The sequence below is a fragment of the Cricetulus griseus genome, chromosome 5, assembly GCF_003668045.3.
Source record: "Cricetulus griseus strain 17A/GY chromosome 5, alternate assembly CriGri-PICRH-1.0, whole genome shotgun sequence".
Classification (NCBI taxonomy): Eukaryota; Metazoa; Chordata; class Mammalia; order Rodentia; family Cricetidae; genus Cricetulus; species Cricetulus griseus.
In genome coordinates this window covers 41,395,653-41,418,921 of record NC_048598.1, presented here as the reverse complement: position 1 = coordinate 41,418,921, position 23,269 = coordinate 41,395,653, and the positions used below count along the sequence as shown (strand labels likewise).

The window sequence follows — 23,269 nt, the reverse complement described above, 5'->3', positions numbered from 1 at the left end:
AGCACATGCAATCCACTCAAAAGAAAACAGAAACCAAGAACTACTTAAAGGAACTACCTAAAATGAAAATGATCTGTGCATTTAGTTGAAATTTCACACAGGAATCGGTGTAAAAGGTTGGGAGTGCCAGAAATGGAGTGATTAAACATGACTAGAACAAAGGGCTGGATGAGATGGAATTTTAGTCACTATGTCTCATGTAGAATCAAATTAGCACACACATGAAGCAAATAGTTGAAAAAAATTCCATGAGTATTTTTAATTTCTCCAAGACTTCCTCAGATTGAGATATTTGGTATAGTTTTCTAATTGTTGTTTTCGTGGGTTTTTCCCTCATTGCTTTTCCTTTCTCTCTATAAATTTTTGTTTGGTTTGTTTGAGCCTAGGTCTTGTGTTGCCCAGTCTGCCTCAAACCATTTTCCTGAGGAAATAGTTTAATTTCAGACTCCATCCATGCTAAGAACAACAAAATTTTAATTGATTTCTTTAGTTTCCTAACTTCCTTATTTTTGCTTGTTTTTCACTATTCCATCCTCATATATCCTTTCCTGGCCACCACCAAACAGCAGAATGACATTCAAAACTGTCAAAAATCACCTTTCTATGCAATTAATTTCTTAACAATGTTTCAGAATGAATTGGGGTTTGAAGGTTAGCCAGAATAAGGCCAGTTATAGAAACATAGGTATTATCTTTTGACCCATGGCCATAACACACCTTCTTGGAAAAAAAAAAAAATGTGGACAGAAAAAGTCAAAAAAGTACATGTTTAAAAAAAAGAAGAAGAAAGAAAGAATTCCTTTTTAGTGATATATCCTGTAAAAAGAGTTGTTGATCGAAATAATAAAAGCACAGCAGCAGGGAGAGGAAAAAATACCTTATAGCAATGCCGTGGGCACTTAGCATTCCTATGAAGTGAAGCTCAGACTCTGTCCCTTGGAAACACCGGTGCTATGGGCGGGCTACGACCTAGGAGCCTGGGTGCTGTTCTGTGACAGACTTCACCCTACCCCCACCAGTACGGTGTGACCCTGACAGCAGACCCCTCACTTCATCAAAAATAGAATAAATTAAATAAATAAATAAAAAAAAAAAAAACGGTGGCTGTGTGTGCGCTCTGGGCAGCACGCACGTCAGACCGCCCCAGCGGGGGGCGGCGCGGGGATTCCCTGCGTTCCCACTTCGGATCTGGGAGAGGAACGTGACATCCCAGCGCTCCTTGGTCCCCGCCAGGAGCACTGGATGCGGGACAGGGAGGAAGCCGGGGACCCCAAAGAGAGTGAGCGTGGGCGCGGGCACAGGAACCGCTCGGGGCGCCAGGAGGGATGCGGGAGGGCGGCGCAGTTCTCTTGGCACCACCTGGGGCAGCCGAGGGCAGCTTCCCGGCTTCCCTCGTCTCCGTTTGCGTGGGTAAGAGCCCTGCCCCCACCCGCCTTGCGCAACTCTCCGAAGCGGAGGGGGTGGGGAAAGGCTATTGGGGGTAGGGGAAAGACTGGGCGGAAAGAACCAGTCACCGCAGCGTCACGTGGGGGAGGGGGGCCACTTTTTCAGGCATAAAAGCAAGGTTCTCCCCGTTAGCAGCCAGTTGTCAAACTGCGAGCGGAGAGCTCCAGGAGTGTCAGAAGACTGCCCACGAAGGAACTCAGCGCTGCGTCCCGCCAGCTCAACCACCTCCGCCACCACCGCCGCCGCCACCTCCGAGATGCTCTTCCGAGCTGTGCTGCTCTGTGCCGCTCTGGCGCTCACCCATGCAGGTAAGTGGCCCCGCACCCAAAGGTGCTGAAGGACTTCCAGCGCAGACCTCCTTTTTCTAGTGCGGGGACTGCGCAGTGGCAAACAGCCTGGACCACTTGGGTCAGGAGGAACGCAAGGATGGCTTGCTTTTGTCACTGGCTCTCAGGTTATGGGCCAATTACTTAGGGGAGCAGAGAGCTACTCTCATTTGCTTTAAAAAGCCAATAGCCAATAGTTTTCGGGTTGTCTTCATGGTAAGATATGATCTATACATGTGAATTGCAGGTGTGGGGCGACTGATTAGAAATGACTACTCTAAATACCCGCCAGTGCTTTTCTGCCCCCAAGAAAATCCAGAATACATTTTTAAAAAGATATTCAAAACGTTAAAAGTAAACTGTTTGACTTTGGTTTTCTTCACACTAAATTTTGACTAATGTACTAGATCGATCCATTTTAATTTCGAAAGTGCTACTTAACCGTTCTAATCTGAACATTTAAGAAGTTATTGTGAAAATGTTAATAATGTGAGCTATGATGTTAGGTCCTCTGCTTCTCTTGCTTAGAAAAAAGAAACTGCTAAGTCTATATTACAGCCATTTGATAAGACAGACTTAATTAAAATAGTCTCTCCCCCCAACTCCCCCTCCCGACTACCTGTGTATTTCTAACTTACCATTGTAAACTTGACCTATAGTAACACAATTAAATCTTTAAGTTAAGATGAGGATGACCAAGAGTGACTTACAGGCTGTCTTATTTTTATTCTTATGTTTTTTTTCTTAATGTAGCAAATCCTTGCTGTTCCAACCCCTGTCAAAACCGAGGTGAATGTATGAGCATAGGATTTGACCAGTATAAATGTGATTGTACCCGGACAGGATTCTACGGGGAAAACTGCACTATACGTAAGTTTCTCCTGGGGTTTCCTCCTTTGGAATGGGGCCACATGCAGTTACCATCATTTTGTACATTAGTGCCATGTGGGAAGTGTCTACTAATTTCTCCCTCCTGCTCTTTCTCTCTCCAGCTGAGTTTCTGACGAGGATTAAGTTGCTGCTGAAGCCCACCCCAAACACAGTACACTACATCCTGACACACTTCAAGGGAGTCTGGAACATTGTCAATAACATTCCCTTCCTTCGAAGTTCAATCATGAGATATGTGTTGACATGTAAGTACAAACCTCCCTTGCTTCTAGCATTCTCTGGCAAAAATATGCACTAGAAACCCAACACAAAGAAATATTCCCAACCTTTTCAAAATGGCTTGATATATACCTTTTCAACCCTCCATACTCCCCTTCCAAATGCCCACAACACTGACAAGTGATCCTGTAGCCAGGAAATGAACCCAACCTTCATTCCTGTGGAGGAAATATGCTTGTCTTGTTTGTTGAGTACCTATGGCTCCCAGAATTGTTCTGAACATGCAGCACCCTTTAAAGCAAATGGTTGAATGCCCAGCTGCTTCAGTCATTGGGATACAGGAACAGGGAGTAGGTGGTACCTGAAAACTCAAAGACTACTGGAGCATAAGGTCCTGTGTAAGGCTTGAGCTTATTGAAGACACATTTTCAGTTGCCTTTTAAAGCAGGGTATCTTTGTCTGAATTAAAGCCCATCTCTGTGCCTTCTATGTCGTACAATGATAAATAACATTCACTTGTTCTTTTCATATCAGGGACAATAAATTTTTTTCTTTAAAATTCCAGCCAGATCACATTTGATTGACAGTCCACCAACTTACAATGTGCACTATGGTTATAAAAGCTGGGAAGCCTTCTCCAATCTCTCCTACTATACCAGAGCCCTTCCTCCTGTGGCTGATGACTGCCCGACTCCCATGGGTGTGAAAGGTGAGTGGGAAGAAATAGAGCTGTAACAATTGCAGTGATGGTTGGGTGTGCACTTAGAAAGGGCACCTTAGTTTTTCATTCATTTAAAACTGTAACTTATATGGCTATCCACAGAGGATTTTTAAAGTGCCTATTCCATAAAAGTAAATCTTCACTTTGATATAATGTCTTATCATTATTATGTTGTGCTAAATAGAATTGGCATTGGTTAAAATAGGTAAAACTGTTCAATAAGTTGTTCCCCCAAAATTCTTGTACTCTTGGCAAGGTAACTCATTGCCTGTAATCTCAGCATTAGATGGACTTCAGGCAAAGGTTCATCAGTAAGCTCCAGGCCAACCTGGCATAGAGAGGGAGTTTGAGTCAGCATGGGGTATAAGCATAAGACTGTGCATCAAAGCAAAACAACTCCATTGGTGAGACTATGTTTAGAAGTGACGAATGCTCTCATGAATTAGACAGCCATCTGTTTGCTTCAACAAATATGTGAATGGGTTTTTACTTTTGAGTTTTTATGTTTCAGGAAATAAGGAGCTTCCTGATTCAAAAGAAGTTCTGGAAAAAGTTCTTCTAAGGAGAAAGTTCATCCCTGATCCCCAAGGCTCAAATATGATGTTTGCATTCTTTGCCCAGCACTTCACTCATCAGTTTTTCAAGACAGATCAGAAACGAGGACCTGGCTTCACCCGAGGACTGGGCCATGGGGTAAGACAGGCTTAACTCAGAATTAACGAAAATCCTTAGGAAAAGCTGACATCTTGCCATGCCAAACAAATCACACCCATTTTTTTATACAAATGTCATGTCTACTAAAGCCATAATAGAGTGTTCCATTTTCATTCACTAGTTGAGTAAAAATAAACAGACATACACAGAGATATTTTAATGTAAGCTATCCTTACATATTTAGTTTAAAATTTTGATCTACAAAAAATGCTACATCTTCTAAAACTTAATTAATTAATTATTGGTAACACTGGGAAGTGGCCTTAGGACTTGGTGATTGTTAAGCACTGTGCTCTATCATTGAGGTAGAGGCCCAACCCTCCAAAAAATAGCTGCACCCTGACTATGCTGCTTAAAATAATATAAAAATAACTATCATGGTTATAATGAGGCATGTACTGTATTTAATATAAAGTACTAATACCATTCAACATAAAGAGACTTACAGGAGTGAGTTGAGGGGAGACGGGGGGGGGGGTAGGAAAAGAGAATGGGAGGAGAGGAGGGAGGGATGTAAAATAAACTAATAAAAAAAGAGGAGTACAGGCTTGTAGCGCTGGAAGACATTATTTTAGTATTTTGTGACTATGAAGAAGTCATTTGTTGGACTTGATAACTCAGTGTTTAAGAACACTTAGCGCTTTTGCTGAGGAGCCAGCTTAAGTTCCCAACACCCACTTGGTAGTTAAACCATCTATCTCTAGAACCATCAGTTCTAGGGGATTTAATGCCTCCTTCTGACCTGGTTGGGCGCCTGGCATATACCTGATGTATATACATACATATAGGCAAGCACTCATACATATAAAAATAATCACTTGTTGAATTTTAAAGAAAGCTAAGTCATCAAAATTTAATAACAAATGATAGTAAGGCATCAATAAATTGAAATTTCTCCATAATTTTCTAGGTGGATTTAAACCACATTTACGGTGAAACTCTAGACAGGCAACATAAACTGCGCCTTTTCAAGGATGGAAAATTGAAATATCAGGTATTTTCCTTGCATTTTTAGGAATTGTCACCTGCCATTTACATTTACATTTTGAAACTGCTGCTTGTGTGTGTGTGTGTGTATTTGTTTTGACTCTGCTATTTTTACTGTTGTGGCTTAGGTCATTGGTGGAGAGGTGTATCCTCCTACAGTCAAAGACACCGAGGCGGAGATGATGTACCCTCCTCACACCCCTGAGCACCTACGGTTTGCTGTGGGGCAGGAGGTCTTTGGGCTGGTGCCTGGTCTGATGATGTATGCTACCATCTGGCTTCGGGAGCACAACAGAGTGTGTGATGTGCTTAAACAGGAGCATCCTGAGTGGGACGATGAGCAGCTATTCCAGACGAGCAGGCTCATTCTGATAGGTGAGTAAGAGAAAACCAGTAAGACCATCTCCCCAAGGAGAAAGAAAAACTCATTCACATGTTACGGTTGCTATGTTTGGACGCTCTGTTGTGAATAGCGAGAATGAACATGACTGGTAGCATGCCTACTGTTTGATGGCAAGGGAAACAAACTCTCTGTGTTGTCCAACAGGAGAGACTATCAAGATTGTGATAGAAGACTATGTGCAGCACCTGAGTGGCTACCACTTCAAACTCAAGTTCGACCCGGAGCTGCTTTTCAACCAGCAGTTCCAGTATCAGAACCGCATTGCAGCTGAATTCAACACACTGTACCACTGGCACCCCTTGCTACCCGACACCTTTCAAATCGAGGACCAGGAGTACAACTTTAAACAGTTCCTCTACAACAACTCCATCCTCATCGAGCATGGACTCACCCAGTTTGTTGAATCATTCACCAGACAGATTGCTGGCCGGGTAAGCATTATTCCTGAAAAGCAAGAGCAAGGGGGTCAGTTACTTTAGGATTTCTGTCATAGAGATAATTTTTCCTTTTACTGTAAGGATAACTAGATGTTTTATCTTGAAACACGAAGCCTGGGTGGTTTTTGAAAGGCTATAGTTTTAGTCTACAGCTATCAAGCAAATTACAAAAACGTTATCTTAAAACTAGTACTTTAAAAAGCTTGCAATCATCTGACAGATTATAAAAGTAAATATGCAGACTTGTCTGTCAGCTTATTTTTTTGTAATTGTAAAAGACAAGTTCATTACAGGCTACAGGTGTTGACATCAAGACATAGGACAACAGGAATATGCCTAAGAATCACATTTTATTATGCCCTTTCCTCAGGTTGCTGGGGGTAGGAATGTTCCAGTTGCAGTAAAAGCAGTGGCCAAGGCCTCCATTGACCAGAGCAGAGAGATGAAATACCAGTCCCTCAATGAGTATCGCAAACGCTTCTCCCTGAAGCCTTATACATCATTTGAAGAACTTACAGGTAAGAGATTGATTCTAAAATTCTTAAAAGGATCAAGGATTAAATGGGAAAAGAGAAAGTGAGAGAGAATTTGATAAGGGATGAACCTCCTCCTCTTCCTTCTCCTTCTTTCTCCTTTTTAAGGACTCAGTTTATTGAGAAGGAGGGGTGGGAATGGGAGTGAGCTAGTGAGCAGGGGGAAAGCCTATGCCTGAAAGCCAGAACTATTTTCTTCTTTTCCTAGTTTGACATTGCCTATATCTCTGTCTTCTTTACCTTCCAGGAGAGAAGGAAATGGCTGCAGAGTTGAAAGCCCTCTACAGTGACATCGATGCCATGGAGCTGTACCCTGCCCTGCTGGTGGAAAAGCCTCGTCCAGATGCTATCTTTGGGGAGACCATGGTAGAACTCGGAGCACCATTCTCCCTGAAAGGACTTATGGGTAATCCCATCTGTTCTCCTCAATACTGGAAGCCAAGCACTTTTGGAGGAGAAGTGGGTTTTAAGATCATCAACACTGCCTCAATTCAGTCTCTCATCTGTAATAATGTGCAGGGCTGCCCTTTCACCTCCTTCAATGTGCAAGATCCACAGCCTACCAAAGCAGCCACCATCAATGCAAGTGCCTCCCATTCCAGACTAGACGACATCAACCCCACAGTGCTAATCAAAGGGCGTTCAACTGAACTGTAGAAGTCTATTGGTTATATTTATTTATTTATATAAACAATTTAATTTAATTATTTAATATTTATACCGAATGCTCTTTTCACTTAACATCTTCTATAACAGAAGGCCATGTGTCCTGAGCAATGTTAGATTTGTGAAGATTCCTGTGTTTGTACTTTGGGTATGTGTTGCCCTCAAGTGAAAGAGAAAAACAGCTTTCACTCTTTTACATAAACCAGTGGAAATGAATTTTGATAATTTTTTTACTTGAATTTCAGCTCATGGTATATCTTTATAAGAGCAAAGGAAAGATGTTTGACTACTTAAATGCTGTTACAAGATGACAGATGCTGCAAGTGTCTACACTGTTGACTATGACTGTATCTTCCTTGCTACATACATTAGGAGCAGCTAATATGGAGATTTAAAGAAGTCTTGCTTATCTTATCTCATCAAACAAAAGGGTCCAAGTCCAGTTTTCAATGAACATTTTTGGCAGATACTGTCAATGAGTTCATTTAAAAAGCAGTCTTGAAATGAATGGTTTGAAATTTCTAAATTGAGAGCTTGAATCCCCTTTGAATGCTCTCACTTTCTTAAGCTGTTAATTTTGGACCCATACCAATAAATCAGCTATCATAAACATAAATCTCTAAAACTAGTAGAAATTACATTATGATTACTGGTTAAAAAAAAAAAACTATGTCAGGGATTTTCTTTTCTCAGTAGGAGTGGAATGCTACTTACTGTGATTGGTAAGACCTTCCTTGTAATTCAAGATGCCAGTACAGGAAGGGGGTGGAGCTCTTGCTGTTCTAGCTTAAGAGTATGATCTTTAAAGAGTTGGGTTACATGAGTAGTACCAAGCAAATCTTCAACAACGAAAGATTTACAAATAAAATAACCAAGGACAAAGAAGGATTCCCAATTAAAGATCACATTTGGGGTTATGCTTCTGAAAGAGATGTTTTGATCCTTGTGTGATGCTGGCATGGTACTCAAGAGGTTTTTGCTCTGAGGTCAATGACTTAGCAAGCTGGACTTAACCCGTTTTTCTCTTGCACAGTATGATGTAACAGTCTGTCTCACAATGTCAAACGTGTAAGTGGCTCTGTGAGCTTCTTCCAAGTGTTGAAATTTATTCCTGCTCATGTTACCTGAAGTGCAGTGGGCCCTGTGCACTGTGTGAGTCCAGCTTGCTGCTCCTCTTATTTCTTTTTCTTGTCCCTATTTACTATGAGAAACTGCTGATCAATTTTTTTCTTTGCTGTTTTCCAGATTTTGGATTTTTCTTTGCTGTTTTCCAGGCTTTTAATATCAGGTCTATTCTCTCTTTAGCCTCTATTAACATTTTCTCTACTTGAAATTTTACATTCAGGAAGACCTCAGCTCAGGACTACTAGGTACTCCCGTTTGGAGGAGTAAGTTCATTTTAGGTGAAAGGCAGGATTTTTTTTTTTTTACTTATAATTAATTATACTGAAGGACCCTATCAAGATATGAGTGCCTTATACTGAAATGTAGGGGGTTTGTGACAAGAAAGTTGCATTCTTGTTGTGAAGCATGGCTTTCTTACAAACAAAGTCAGTTAGTGAGTAGTTCTGGGCAATAGTAGTAAACATAAAAAAATACTGAAGATAATTCTACATCTCATTATCAGCTGAGGTACTGTATATTACTGAATTTATTGAGGATAATTATGTCTTTTAGACATTATTGTTATAAACTATGTTTAAGCCTACAAGTGTTTGTTTTTGCATTGTGTCAAAAATCAATGTACACTTTTTTGTGATTACCTCTCTGAATTCCTGTGTAAACAATCAAACAAAATTATGAGATTCATGTTCTTAGATAAATTTTAAGAAAACTAGTCTGCTATATTGAGAAGTTTAAAGATGGAATTTACCCATATAGCAGACTTCAGAGAACATTGTTTCATGAAACATGTTATAAAGACTGACATCTTAAACATTTTGAAGGCCCTGTAGGTGCTTTGTTAATTAGTTAAAACTTACCTTATTAAGAAATTGTCTTCAAAGCACTATAGGCATTAGTATTCACAGATCAAGAACTGATTACAGATAATATTTATGTAAATAACTGAAAAATGTGTCTTATTAAGAGAAAGGAGAGATTTATTTTTAAAAATTACAAAATATTTTAAAGATTACACGATTAAAATAATTAGGATGGAAAAATAATTAACTTTAGGAAAAACTGTATATTTTTTCTTAAATCAAGCCAACTTGATTGTTGTAAACATGAACCTGCTGACAGAACCTGAAAATTCAGGTTAAGTGTGTGTCTGTTACAGTGCCTGAGAGAAATGTGTATTTAAATTAACTTATGTAAAAAAAGAAGTCTTAGAACAAATGCTTGTTTATTTTTATACTATTTAAGAATTGAAAACTTCTGAAAATAAAATTTGATTGTTTCCTTACATTTTTGCAGGCATTGATTTCTGAGTGATGATCCTTAAACCATTATTTTGTGCTCTTTTATCTATGATAGGAAAGAAAAGTAACGTTAGTGTAGAGTGATTGCCTGGCATTTAGGAAGCCCTGGGTTCTATTTTCCATACTGAAGAAGAAAAATCAAGGCTGCCCCTTAATGAAATGACTCTGGCTTTGGTCCCATGAACTCATCTGAGAGTCACTACTTAGTATCTCAGTTGCTGAAGAACTGTTAAAAGATATGTTTTATGCTATAGGAGACACCAGCAGGCTTGCTTTCATTGCCTAATCTAGAAATGAATACAATATACAAAAGGCAGAACAGGCAAGGTGAGATGGCTCAGTGTGTAAAGGTGTTTGCCCCCAACCCTGATGACCTGAATTTGATCCCTGAAGTCCACATGGTGGTAGGAGACAACTGACTCTCATGAGTTGTTCTCTGACCTACACACACACACACACACACACACACACACACGCACGCACGCACGCACGCACGCACGCACGCACGCACGCACGCACACACATACACGCATTGTAGCACACAGTTTGCTGTTCTCTGGGTCTTTCTCATTTGCAAAGAGTACCCCTGTTCCTCTGCTGTATCTGTACGTTGACATACTATATATGACTTTCATGTTAATTGCACTGAAATTCTTAAGTTCAAACAATAATCACTCACAGGTTTTATATTTCCAGAATTCAGTTTTAATCAGCAATTAACAACATCCACTCAAATTTACAAATGTAATCATTTATTTTTTCATCTCTGCCTAAACAACACATGCACCATATAGTCCAAACAATAATTGTCTAAAGTTAATTAGATAATTACCATCTTCTAGTTTTAAGGAAAACCCTTTTCTTCTCTCTCACACTTGCTCTAGTGGCAATCCTGTTGATGGCATTCCACAAATAAATAAGAATTATGTCACTTACCTCCCCAGCCCTGCCAATATCAACCTAGTCAGTCCCTCTTTAATCTTCCTTTTGTCTAAAACACTCTTCTTATGGTGATGAGAGTATGTGTTTTCAAAAATCAACCTAACCATGGCTCTCCTACGTCTGAAATCATCCAGCGACTTCTTACTATGCAATGAATATGAGCTTCTTATCCCCTTATATATTGGAACCTCAATCACCCATCCTCTGCCTATCTATCTGAACTCATCCACTGTGCATCCTTTACTTGTATTTCATTTTCTGTTGTTGTGGCAGAATGCTTGAGACTGGCTAATTTGCTCCTGGCCCTGGAAGCTAGGGTCCAAGGCTGTGATGCTTCTGGTAGAGTGCTTCTGCCCCATATGCATCAACTGATGCAGGAAGACTGGGCAAACAGGCTGTGCAACAAGGAGGGTTGTGGCTAAGTCTCCCTAACTCATGGAGTGGGGAGGTACATTAATCCCTTTTGATGATAGAGCCCCGGTGATCCAGAGGCCTCATAAGCACTCAACCACCTTGCAATAATGTTTATAGCCAGTTATATTTCAACATGAGTTTTGATAACAAGCAACATCTATCTGAACCACAGGAATACCCATGTTTCCTATACCTGTTATATCACCTTCTCCCCCCCCCATTTTTTAATTTAAATTAGATTTAAATTAAAACAAACAAGATTGTTTTACATGTCAACCCCAGTTCTCTCTCCCTCTCCTCCTCCCCTGCCCCCCCCCACTAACACCCTACCTATCCCACACACACCCCAGGGTGACCCTTTCCGCCCCCTCCCCCCAGGGGGAGGCCTTCCATAGGGGATCTTCTGAGACTGTCATATCCTTTGGGATAGGGCCTAGGCCCTCCCCTGTGTGTCTAGGCTGAGGGAGTATCCCTCTATGTGGAATGGGCTCCCAAAGTCTATTCCTACACTAGGGATAAGTACTGATCTACTACCAGAGGCCCCATAGATATCCGAGGTCTCCTCACTGACAGCCACATTCATGGGGTTATATCAGCTTCTTATGGTTTGTTTATTAGCAATAATTATTAAGATGTTGTCTCTCTTCAGATTTTTGTTTTTTGAAGATTTTCATGTGACTCTGCCTTTTCATACTTCAATCTCAGCTCAAATTTCCCATCCTCAGGAAGGCTACTTGGTGTTCTACATAACATTCATTGCTGTCTTGTCTGATGTTACTTTGTTTTGTGTCTTTCCTGTGTTCTCCCTCTAGACATTTATGCCCATGAAGAAAACAACCTTGTTTGAGTTGTTCATAGCTTTCAGAATTCTAAATGGGTTTAAAAGCCATTAAAAAAATACATGAAAGACAAATAGAGACTTTATTAAAAACAGATTGTGTAGTGATTCTTAAAGAAATAGTAATATCTTTGCAAGCCCAGATATCCTCTCTGGAAAGGTCTGCCATTTTCTTCTATAACAAAAAAAAAATGCATTAACATAATACTTTCTGACTAACATGTGTGAAAGTGGTAAACTCTGAGTAAGCTCGGTGGGTGGTGCCGTCAGTTTCTTGGGTTTGATATTGTACTATAATTATAAAGATGTCAGTATTCTGGGAGGTGTGAAATTCAGTTTCTCTCTACTCACGTCTTTGTAACTTCCTGTGAAGGCAGTTGGTTTGTTTTTTTTTCAATATTGTAAGTAGCTTTGTTTGTTTGTTTAAGAAGGGGTCTTTTGGTATAGCCTTGGCTTGCCTGGTACTCATGTAGCCCAGGCTGGCCTCAGAATCACAGAAATCCTCATGGCTTAACCTGTCCCTCCTGATCGCAGGGATTACCACTATGTCCATTTTTATTTTCAGGGGAGGGGGTATTTATTTATTTATTTAAAATATTTTTATTGTTTTGTTTATGTGTTTGTATGTGTATCTCTATGAGCAAATGCCAAAAAGGTGCAGATGTCCATGGAGGCCAGAACAGGGTATCAGATCGCTTGGAACTGGAGTTATATATACCATCTAACATGGATGCTAAGAAGTAAACGCAGGTGCTCTGAAAGAGTGAAAAGCACTCTTAACCACACAGCCGTCTTTCCAGACACATTTTCTAATTTTTTTTTAATATGTGTGAGTGCTTTGCTAGCCTGTATGTCTTATAAACACCGAGCCATTTGTCCAGCCCCTCTTTTATGTTTTGCTTTGTTTTGTTTGAGGAAGGGTCTTACTATGATCCCCTGCCAGATAGACTGCAACTCCCAGTGTCCATCAGGTTGGGCTCTGATGTGTTCTGTTCCTCCTGCCTCTGTGTTAAAGCACTGGGGTTACAGGTATCCACCACCAATACAAAGGGGTCTTTTCTAATATTTATTTTTAATATTTTTAATTATGTGTATATGTGTGCTTGTCTACATGAGTGTATGTGCCCCAGATTTGTTAGACCCCCTGGAACTGGAGTTACAGGCAGTCATGGGTGCAGAGAACTGAGTTCAGATCCTCTGTAGGAGCAGTACATGCTCTTAACCACTGAGCCATCTCTCCAGCCCTGAAGGCTTTTCTTTTGTTTTGTTTTTTAGATTTATTTTATTCCATTTGTGTGTGTGTAGTTGTATATGCACATGTGTGTACAGATGTAGGTATATATGCATACGTGTGTGCAGGTGCCCTCAAAGGCCAAAAGAAAGTGTCAGCTCCCTGTAGCTGGCAAAACAACCACATATGGGAATTCAGATCTGAGCTCCAGTCCTCATGATTGAGCAGCAAGCACCCTTAACTGCTGAACCATGTCTTCAGCCCACTGAAGCAAAGTGAATTCAAATATACTGTTAAGGACTCAGAGTTAGTTTCTTCCTCCTCCTCTTCCTCTCTCTTTTTGGAATGGGATATCATGGAACCAGGCTGGCCTCAATCCACTCTGTAGACAGGATCATCTTGAAATTCTGATCTACCTGTCTTCATCTCCTGAGTGCTGGGATTACAGGCACGCATCATTTTGAATGGTTTATTGAATAGCAAGGATCAAACCCAGTGCTTACGCATGCCTGGCTAGAGACCTACCAACTGAGCTACATTGCCCAGTGTCTCTTTCTTTTTAAGTTAGCATACAAAGCAAGGAGTTTCACTATTGTATTTTCACACATGTGTTGCTATACTTTGTTTTAGCTCATTTCCTCCTATACTTCCTTCTCCCATTCCTATCCATCTCTCTTTCTAGTCCCTTCCTCCCCCCATAAACAATTCTTTCTTTTGCTGTCAGGTCTCGAAGACCCATGGCTCCTCTCTGGCCCTGCTTAAAGATCTTTTCCTGCCTCTCCTGGAAAGACTGACTTTTGCAGAACTCAGCCAAAGAGCAAAGATACAGGAAAAGGAATGAGCTTAAGATAAATAGTGAAAGTTCTGTAAGTTACTCTGCTATTATCTACAAAATAAGAATAACTTTAGTAATTAGTAATTTAGACCCACCCCTCATTAAACTCAATCAGAAGCCAGGAGAGATCAGATTGGTTTTTCATATAGTTACCATTACTCTTTTAATTTTACTTTTTATATTAATTTTTTGTGTTTGCCTTTAATTCCTCTCTCTCTCTCTCTCTCTCTCTCTCTCTCTCTCTCTCTCTCTCTCTCTCTGTGTGTTTGTGTGTGTGTGTGTGTGTGTGTGTGTGTGTGTGTGTGTGTGTGTGTGTGTGTGTGAGAGAGAGAGAGAGAGAGAGAGAGAGAGAGAGAGAGAGAGAGATGTAACTTGCCAGAGCAGATTCTCTTTCTCTTTCCCTTGTATCATATGGATTCTAGAAATTGGATACAGGTTGTCAGCTTGGTGACAAGTACCCATATCTGGTTTCTTAATTAGGGCTTATTGCTGTGAAAAGACACCATGACCACAGCAATTCTTATAAAGGAAAACATTTCATTGGGGCTGGTTTACAGTTTCAGAGGTTTAGTCCATTATCGTCTTGGGAAGAAACTTGCCCTGGCACAGGCCGCAATGGTGTTGAAGAAAATAAGAGTTCTGCATCAGCATCAGCAGGCAGCAGGAAGACAGAGACATTGGGCCTGGCTTTACCATCTAAAACCCCATAGCCCACCCCAGTGACACACTTTCTCTAACAAGGCCATACCTCCTAACAGTGAGCCTGTGGGTGCCATTTTTATTCAAACCACCACACCCTCAGAGCCACCTTAACAGATCTTGTGGTTGGTCATGTAAGATAGGTTTTTGGTAGCACAGGCTGTCCTGAAACTCATTATGTAGCTAGGCTGGCCTTGACTTCAAATCTTCCTGCTTCATCCTCCCAAGTGCTCGGATTCAAGTTGTGAGTTACCATACCCAGGCAATACTTTCAACCAAGTACAACTCATTGCAGAGTTCCATGTGCATTTACTCTGAAAAAGAAATGCTCAAATTACATAAAAGCCAAATCCCCAAGGGGAAAAAAAAACCTCAAGAAATAGATCATTATTTCACAAAATAAAGAACACAGAACAAGCCATCTCTCGTTCACATTCCAGTTGATTTCTTAGATTATCACAAATGAAAGCAGTCGGTGTTTGGCTACCCTTACACACTGGCCTCCGCCCCTCTATCTCTGGACCTCCCGTCACGTGGCCTCTGTGGGGATGGAGTTCCCTTACCTTTCATGTTCCCTATTGTTCCTGGTAGGTGATGTGGTAGCATTATTGCGTGACTTTTCCCTGGCTATTGACCAAAACACTGTTCATGATGACGACATTCACAAACATGGGGTGGGACACTGCATGCTCTCGAGGGAGTGCCGTGCACTGACTTAGTATTCTGAAAGAAGCTAAGAAAGGGGGCCAATGGGTAAACACTCTGGCTCCTTAAGCAGAAAAAAAAAAGGTGGCGATGATGAATGGTACAAGAATGTTCCTTTCGCCCACACCCTGAAACCTCCCCGGTAAAATGCAAAATTTCTCTAACATTAGCATGCTATATTTTATTTAGGCTTGATTTATCTATATTAATAATACTCTCAACTGCTGAGCTTTTTGAAATGCTCATCAATTTGGAGGAAACTCTGCTTGAAAGACAGAGCTTGAACAATCCTGTCTGGTGCAGGTGGTGCTAGCAGGGTCAGGAGACTTGGGGGGGTTGGGGGTTAAAGCCAGCCTGTACTCTGACTCAAAAAAAGCATGCTTGTATCAAAATTCCAATTTGGGGGAGTTTTGATCCAGATCAATTGACATGTTTTTTTTTCTCATTTTAATTACTCTTCATTCACATACAAAGTGATAACATTTCATTAATATTCTTAAAATGAATTATTATAAATAGGTTAGTTTAGAGCAGGATTTTTATTTATGTTTAGCAATTTGAAGTACTGTTTGAAATCACCAGAGAGTAATGTAATAATGAAGCAATCATGGGTCTCTGGGCCAGTTCAGACACCATAAATCAAACACATTCCCTGTCAGTAACACTCAGATTATCAAGGCATGGCAGTGCACTAGGCACCCAGCTCTTCCGTTTGCCCTAGCTCTATCCATTTCCAGCCTTGTAGCAAATAAAACACATACATTCCTCGGCTTTAAAAGGTAAAATAGGGAATGGGGATGTAACTCAGTTAGTGGTGTCTGCCTGGCACACAGGGAGCCCTAGGTTACATCCTCAACATAGCCTGAGGTGCAGACCTGTAATCCAAGACCCACTCCAAGTGGAAGGAGCCTCAGAGTTCTGTTCAAGGGCGTCCTCAGCTACATAGCTCATTCAGGGCCAGTGTAGGGTAGAAGATGTGCCAAAAAACAAACAAACAAAACCAAAAAAGGCAAACAAAAAAATCCAAAACAACAACAACAACAAAACCCACAAGTTCTTTTCCTGTGGTTAGAGAAATGAGTTTTGGTCCAGAAGTACAGACAACTTTCAAAAATCTTTGTTTCAATTCAGTTTCTTAAGTGACTTGACTGTTTCTCTAATATTAGATCACACCAAAAAAAAAAAAAAAAAGTAAATAATAGCAGAGTGCAAATGGTGATGTTGACTATAATCCTAAGGACTTTATTCAGTTAAAGGCAGCTGTTTATTTAATTTTTCTCTTTCAAACTTTACTAAAGGCAAATTAATGTTTTTTAAGAAAAAAAATTACTATTTCATGTGTATTCGAGAACATGATACTGCACTTGTGCAAGACAGAGGACAGACAACTTGTAGAAGTTGGTCCTCAACCTAGGCCCTCTGCATATGTGTGACAGTTGTATAGCTTTGTCTGTTTGTGGGAGTCCTGGCAATGGGGGCAGGGTTATCCCTGGTGCTTTGGTTGGCTCGTGGGAACCTATTCCTCATGCCCAGGGGGAGGTGTGTGGTCTTATGGCAGCTTGATATGCTATGCTTTGCTGATGCCCATGAGAAGGTTGGAAGGTTGCCCCTTTCTTAGTGAATATGGAGGAGGGGTGGATACAGGAGGCGGGTGTGTGGAGGGGAGATGAGGGGAAGGAGTGGGAAGAGAGGTGGGCAGGGAGGCTTCAGCTTCAATATAAAATCAATAAATAAATTAAATTATAAATAAATAAATAAGTTGTTGGTCCTCCCTTCCCAACCCAGGACTAGGTCCCAGGGATCAAACTCAGGTCATCAGGCTGCCAGCAGGTGCCTTTATTACCTACTCACAAAGCCATTCCACCAGGCTTGCTTTTGCTTTTCTTTTCTTTTTTCTTTCTTTCTTTCTTTCTTCCTCTCTTTCTTTCTTTCTTTCTTTCTTTCCTTTTACTTTTGAGATAGGATCTCTTTATGTGGCCCTGGATGTCCTTGCCTTTTCAGAGAGTCTCCTGCCTCTGTTTTCTATAATTGATAATACAGGAAAGAGCCTCAACATCCCACCAAACTCTTACTGTTATAGGCTATGCAAATCTGCTAGAAGATACATATCTGGCCAAACGATTCAAATATTGTCATGAAACTTCATGCAGGGACCCTTAATATGGTCCACATTATTCAGCTATGGCAGCATGGTTGCTCAGCACTGAAAGGGGTAACAAGAAAATTATATACAGACAGAGATTAAGAATGTCATAGGAAGAGTTTTCCATCAAAAAGTCACCGAAATATAATTTCAGTGTAAACCCCCATTTTCAAGTCACCTAAAAGGTTCTAGTAAAAATGTGTCAGAGGAATGAAAAACCAAGATCATCTCTAGTTTTCTTCTGCTGCTGGTGTTGGTACCTTGGTGGGTGGGCGGGGGCAGCGGGGGTGGGGGTGGGGGTGGGGGGGGGCTGGGGGGTATTTTGTTTTGTTTTCCTTTTCTTGTTTTTGTCTTTGTCTGTCTTTTTGGTTGTTTGTTGTTTTGAGACATGCCATGTAATCTTGTCTTCTCCAGTCTCTGCCTTCTCCAGTCACAGGCCTGTGCTGCTACACTGGGCCACCATTCTGCCTCAGTCTGTTTTTATTTTATAAAGCTCAAAGTGTTCTAGTTAGATGGACTGGATGCTTATGTCCTCCCAAAATTTATGTGTGAATTCTAATCTGTGTTGTGACTATTTGGACATCTAAGGAAATAATTGACCTAATCAGAAGAGTCCCAGGAGACTCTAGGGAGCACTGGTCCATTCATTCTCTCTCCTAGCCCCCTGTCTAGGAAACACCCAGAGAGAAGCGTGATGAGAACACACAGGGAGAGCACAAAGTTGCTCAACCTGGGGAGAGAGACTGTAATGGATGGGCCTTTGTTAGTGGAATCCCTTGGTATGTAGCATACCCTTGCTGAGCTTTCTAGCTTCAGGGCCTTTACTATTAGTCTGCTCTACCAGGAGGAAGAGGCCTGCAATCAGCTGGGTTAAAGAGCCAAAGAAAGGAAGGAGGTGACATGGTTTTAAATGCCTTTCGAGGTACTGCTATCACACAGTGTTCTAAACACAGTCTTGTGAGTCACTGTGATTCCTGGGCATTTGTGACTAAAAGCTGAAATGCGGGAGTGTTCTTACGTTAGGGCTGGAATAAGATACCCAATATCTTAAAATGTCAGAAAAAATGTCTGATAGCCTGAAAAACCTTTATTATTTTTTTTTTACAGAAAATGCATGAACAAGATGAAATGGATAAGTTTAGCAAACTTTTTTTTTGGAATGACTTCTAGACACACAGATGCGGATCTTAAAATTCTTCCCCCACCCCCACCCCCACCCCCACCCCCAAGCTGGGCCTGATGATTCATGCCCTCAATCTTAGCACTTAGAAAGCAGAAACAGGCAGATCTCTGTGAGTTCTAGGACTACAGAAAGCTTCTCTTTTCCCTCTGTTTGCATTGTGAGATAATACACATGAAAACAATAGATATTTTTAAGTTGTCTAGCTTTCTGAGACCAACAGTAATTATGCCTGAAGTGTATCTGTATGACCTATATTAACCGTACCACTCAAGCTAAATCTCTCTCTCTCTCTTCCTTTCTCCCTCCCTCTCTCTCACATACACAGAAAGAGTGAGTGGGAGGGAAAGAGAAAGAGAGAGAGAGAGAGAGAGAGAGAGAGAGAGAGTCACACAGTAGCCCATAATGGCCTAGAACAGGAAATCCTCTAGCTTTAGCCCCCTAAGTGTTGAGATTTTAAACACAGACTATTATTGCCATTGCTTTGTTTTGTTTGGTTTGGTTTGGTTTTGAGACAGAGTCCTACTATGTGATAACCCTCACTGTCTTGGAACTCACTATATAGATCACAATGCCTGCTTCTGACTCCTGAATACTAGGACTAAAGGCATGTGCCACCAGGACTCGTGACTCTTTTTGCTTTTGTATAGGGTAAGACATGGATGATTTTGTATCTGATTTCATAAAAGAATATAATTTTCACAATGATAATTGCAAATAGAGTCATAAATATAAATTATATGGCTGGTTCTCTAGTTAGAACTACAAACTGATTTTTTTTTGAAAGTCATAAAAGGAGTTAGGCATAGTAGCATATTCTTATAAGCCCAGCACTTGGAACTGAATCAGGACTGCACAAATTCTGTACAGTCAGACAGTACAACTCTTATTGACTCCTAGTTTAGTTGAGGAATGAACAAAATGTTAACCATGGATGCAAATACAAGTTTTCTCACACAAGCACAATGTATTTACTTTAACACAATACCATGAGATATTATCAGCTCTCTAGGATTCTGGCTGATACGGTAAGTATAAAGTCCAAGCCAGCAACAGCTGAGCATTTTAGCTGTGAGTCTGTATTTACTTTATAACACTTTTTGGTGGCTTTCTTTCCTTGCTGTATAATTTTTGCATTATTGTGTTGTTATGAAGCAAAGGCGGAGTGGATTCTCCATCTGTGGCAAGGAATCAGCAATAACAGTGTAGAGCTCTGCCTCAAACTCACTCACTATGTAGATAAAGATGACCTGGAGCTCCTGATAATTCCTGCCAGTACCTGCCAAATGCTGGGATTCTGGGTATGCATAGCCAGCTATTTTGTTACTTCTCACTCAGGAAACACAGAATGGATTTTCTTGTTGTTGCCCTGGAAGCTTAAGTGGGAGGCACTGAGCCCTCTACACTACTGCAGCATGTATAAGGTGACTTGGTTGTGGAAGGACACGGGGGGGGGGAGGGGGGGGGGAGGGGTGGCAGCTCTGTTCTGTCAGCTGTTAGGCCTTCCTTTTTCTTTCACTCTTCTTGTGATCAACAGCCATGCTATATCTCTGCATGCAGGCATAAAGGTAAGAGCTCTAAGAATAATCATTCTGAGATTGGAGCTGTAGCTCAGTTGGTACAAGGCTTGTCTACCATGCACAAAGCACTGAGGTTGATCCTTAATATTTCATAAACCAGTTATGGTGGCCCATGTCTATAATTCCAGCTTTTGGGAAGTAAAACCAAGAGGACCAGAAGTTCAAGGTTGTTCTCAGCCATACAGTGAGTTCGAGACCAATTTGTCCTCACATTTTGAGAAAGTACAAGTAATGAACAAAGATATTACTATTAGGGCTGGGATATGGCTCAGTGGTAGAGCACTACCCCAGAATGCACAGACCTCTGGGTTTTATCCTGGCACGTGCACACACACACACACACACACACAGAGAGAGAGAGAGAGAGAGAGAGAGAGAGAGAGAGAAAGAGAGAGAGAGAGAGAGAGAGAATTCAGGTGTTATTAACAAAGGCTATTTCCTAATATCTACTTTGTTTTATAGAACTTGAGGTCCAGGACCATATTCTCTAAAGGACAAAAATGATGTTACGTTATTGAGGAGACAGCAGAGTACCATGTCTAATCTGCAGAGGCTAAACTTTGCTATTGAAATAAATGTCCAGCAACTCAACCCTGGGTGGAAGAATCAGAAGAATCATGAGTTCAAGGTCAGCCTAGGCTTCCTCTTAAGATGCTGTCCATAGAAGATTGTAATTTAAAAAAAAAAAAAAAAGATTGTGTGTGTGTGTGTGTGTATGTGTGCGTGCGCGCACGCGCGCGCGCGTGCACGCATGCATGCATGCATGTAACATGTTACTTATATGAAAAACAGTCTCCACAGTCATTCACATAAGGCACAAGAAGTCAGCAGATCCGAAAGACTACCGTGAGCCTAGTGTTTCCTTGGTTTTGAGCAGTTAATCTAATTCACTTAAACCATGTGGACTCCCAGATCCCATCAGAGAAGTTAGTATCTGTACAAGCTTGAGTGAAGGCTGGAGAGATGGTTCAATGGTCAAGAGCACTGGCTGCTCTTCCAGAGGATCTGGGTTCAATTCCCAAGGTCCATATGGTGGCTCATGTCTAACTCCAGTCCCCAAGGATCTAACACCCTCTTCTGGCCATTTCAGTTAACAGGCATATAAGAGAAAGCCTGAATGAATATAAGAAGGCTGTGGGGTCCAGAAAACAACTGGATTTCAGAACTGGAGGGAAATATTTTTTGTTACTTTTGTGCAGTTATAAAAGGAAAAGAAATCCTGTCCTGGGATCTTTAGTAATTGTTGACTGGCACTGATCACAATCCAAGCCACCCAAGGAGAGCCAAGAGTATGTTTGTTTTTACAGGAACTCTTTTTAGGAGGTGGCAGGGGTGTGAGCAATTAAGGTAAAGAGTAGGAGTGAAAATGTTTATAAAGGATCATAAATAAAATGAATTCTGAAGTAACTCACTCTAAATGAGTTTGATTAATCCTAACGGGGCTTTCTTGCCTTCCAAGCAAACTTTACTAAACCAGGAAATGTGTCAGCAAGACCTGGCATAGACATGACAATGGATGGTGTGTAAATAATTGTAAGCCTTCTCCTGTAAGTCAGCAGGAGATTGCTCAAACTTCCCTAAGGTTAAAAGGTTGTTTGTCACATCTCAGAGGCTCTCCCCACAGGGTCCTCTTCTCCCACCTTAAATTTATTGATCCAATTAGTTGTCTATATGACTTAAGTCATAGAAATATTAAGGAAGTCAGCTTAATAAGAAAGTGGAGTGGATCAGAGCGAGACCTGGCCTCAAAGGAATAGACGGAGCTTTAGAAAAGGACACTAGGAACAGGAGGAAAAGGAGAGGAACAAAACAGATTATAAAAAAAAAAAAAACTGGAGAAACTTAAGAAGTCAATCTTTAACAGAGAGATAATGAAGAAAAACAGAACAACAAAGACTTAAGGACATTTTGTTGAATTTAAATTTCTTTTGAATTAAAAATGTCACATAGTGAAAAATGTTAACACATTTCAGCCTTAAAAAATCAAAACAAAAATAAACCATGATGTTACAGACTGTTGGGATAAAGAAGAGAACCCAACTGTTTCCAGAGCAAAGATGGGGAGAGAGATATCAAAAGAATGAAAACCCACTCTCAGGAGCAGCAGGAGAATTTAGGGAAGCATGCATCTAGACTCTGAGAAAGCACTTCCTGTCAATATGGAAATAGTCTACAGCTCATCAAGTTCTCAACTGTAAGCCTGTAACAGCTTTTTCAGGTTGGACAAGAATTAAATCTGAAAGAAAGCTCAAGAAACCTTTGAGGGGATTGCTACAGAAACATAATGACATAAAACAAAAGCAAAGAGTTCTCCTGTTAAACCATTTGTTCCATAGAGCGGAGTGAAGGATTTTCATGTTGATGATGAGGATGAAAGCCCCCAAAAGAGTGACTCAGCAAATCCCATCCAGGATGACTAAATTGAAACAAGTCACCTGATACCTTGAAAATGAGGCCTCCAGATTAAAAAAAAAGGAATATCTCGTGGTGTGTGTGTGTGTGTGTGTGTGTGTGTAATTGAGGAATAATTGCATGATAGAGATTTAGAAAGATAATATTAATGTTTATTAATATTTAGTTTATTAATAATGTTTTAACATTAATAATTTATTAGACCCATTAGAATGTTTGTCAGGAATTATAGCTCTTGAAGGAACCAGCTTCCCTTTCGGCAGCCATAATGGTCGAACATGTGCTTCTATGACCTTGCCCTAGACACTAGAAAGTCAGATGCCTGTCTCGTGACAAGGAGCCAATCAGAAGTTAGCTGGTGGCGCTATGCTTTACAACCCTGGGTGTGCTTTATGGACAAGCGCACAGCAATGACATAGAGAGCATAGCAACCACCCTGGGAGGGCCTATGGGCCATAACAACCAGTTGACCAACAGGGCAAGCCCTCCAAGCCTGGAGGCACACCAATCATGAGCCTGTGCAT

The 23,269-nt window shown here is 40.9% G+C and overlaps 1 protein-coding gene and 1 long non-coding RNA gene across 3 annotated transcripts; one reads left to right on the top strand and one right to left on the bottom strand.

Moving 5' to 3' along the window:
• The first annotated feature begins 1,175 nt into the window (after positions 1-1,175).
• On the top strand, positions 1,176-8,821 carry Ptgs2 (prostaglandin-endoperoxide synthase 2). Of its 2 annotated transcripts, XM_035445254.1 has the most exons (11): positions 1,176-1,279; positions 1,579-1,754; positions 2,526-2,642; positions 2,765-2,908; positions 3,448-3,591; positions 4,115-4,296; positions 5,228-5,311; positions 5,433-5,679; positions 5,852-6,138; positions 6,515-6,662; positions 6,925-7,334. In XM_035445254.1, exons 2-11 carry the CDS (start codon positions 1,703-1,705, stop codon positions 7,332-7,334), a joined length of 1,815 nt encoding a protein of 604 aa, XP_035301145.1. In that variant the 5' UTR covers positions 1,176-1,279; positions 1,579-1,702. The 2 variants fall into 2 exon arrangements, with proteins under 2 accessions (XP_035301145.1, XP_027273214.1); XM_027417413.2 differs by lacking the exon at positions 1,176-1,279 and having other exon boundaries at positions 1,703-1,754; positions 6,925-8,821.
• Positions 8,822-14,771: 5,950 nt separating this feature from the next.
• Positions 14,772-15,457, bottom strand: LOC118237880. The gene is made up of 2 exons (XR_004770129.1): positions 15,289-15,457; positions 14,772-15,039 (listed from the first exon to the last, which is right to left on the bottom strand). It is a non-coding gene; the product is annotated as an uncharacterized LOC118237880 (long non-coding RNA).
• Positions 15,458-23,269: the final 7,812 nt, after the last annotated feature.

What these genes read in the sequence shown, in the direction of transcription:
- Ptgs2 (XM_027417413.2), top strand. Translation starts at nt 1,703, where the DNA reads ATGCTCTTCCGAGCTGTGCTGCTCTGTGCCGCTCTGGCGCTCACCCAT. An exon ending in TCTGGCGCTCACCCATGCAG is followed by an intron (nt 1,755 to 2,525) that starts GTAAGTGGCCCC and finishes TTCTTAATGTAG; the next exon opens with CAAATCCTTGCTGTTCCAAC. An exon ending in ATCATTTGAAGAACTTACAG is followed by an intron (nt 6,663 to 6,924) that starts GTAAGAGATTGA and finishes TTTACCTTCCAG; the next exon opens with GAGAGAAGGAAATGGCTGCA.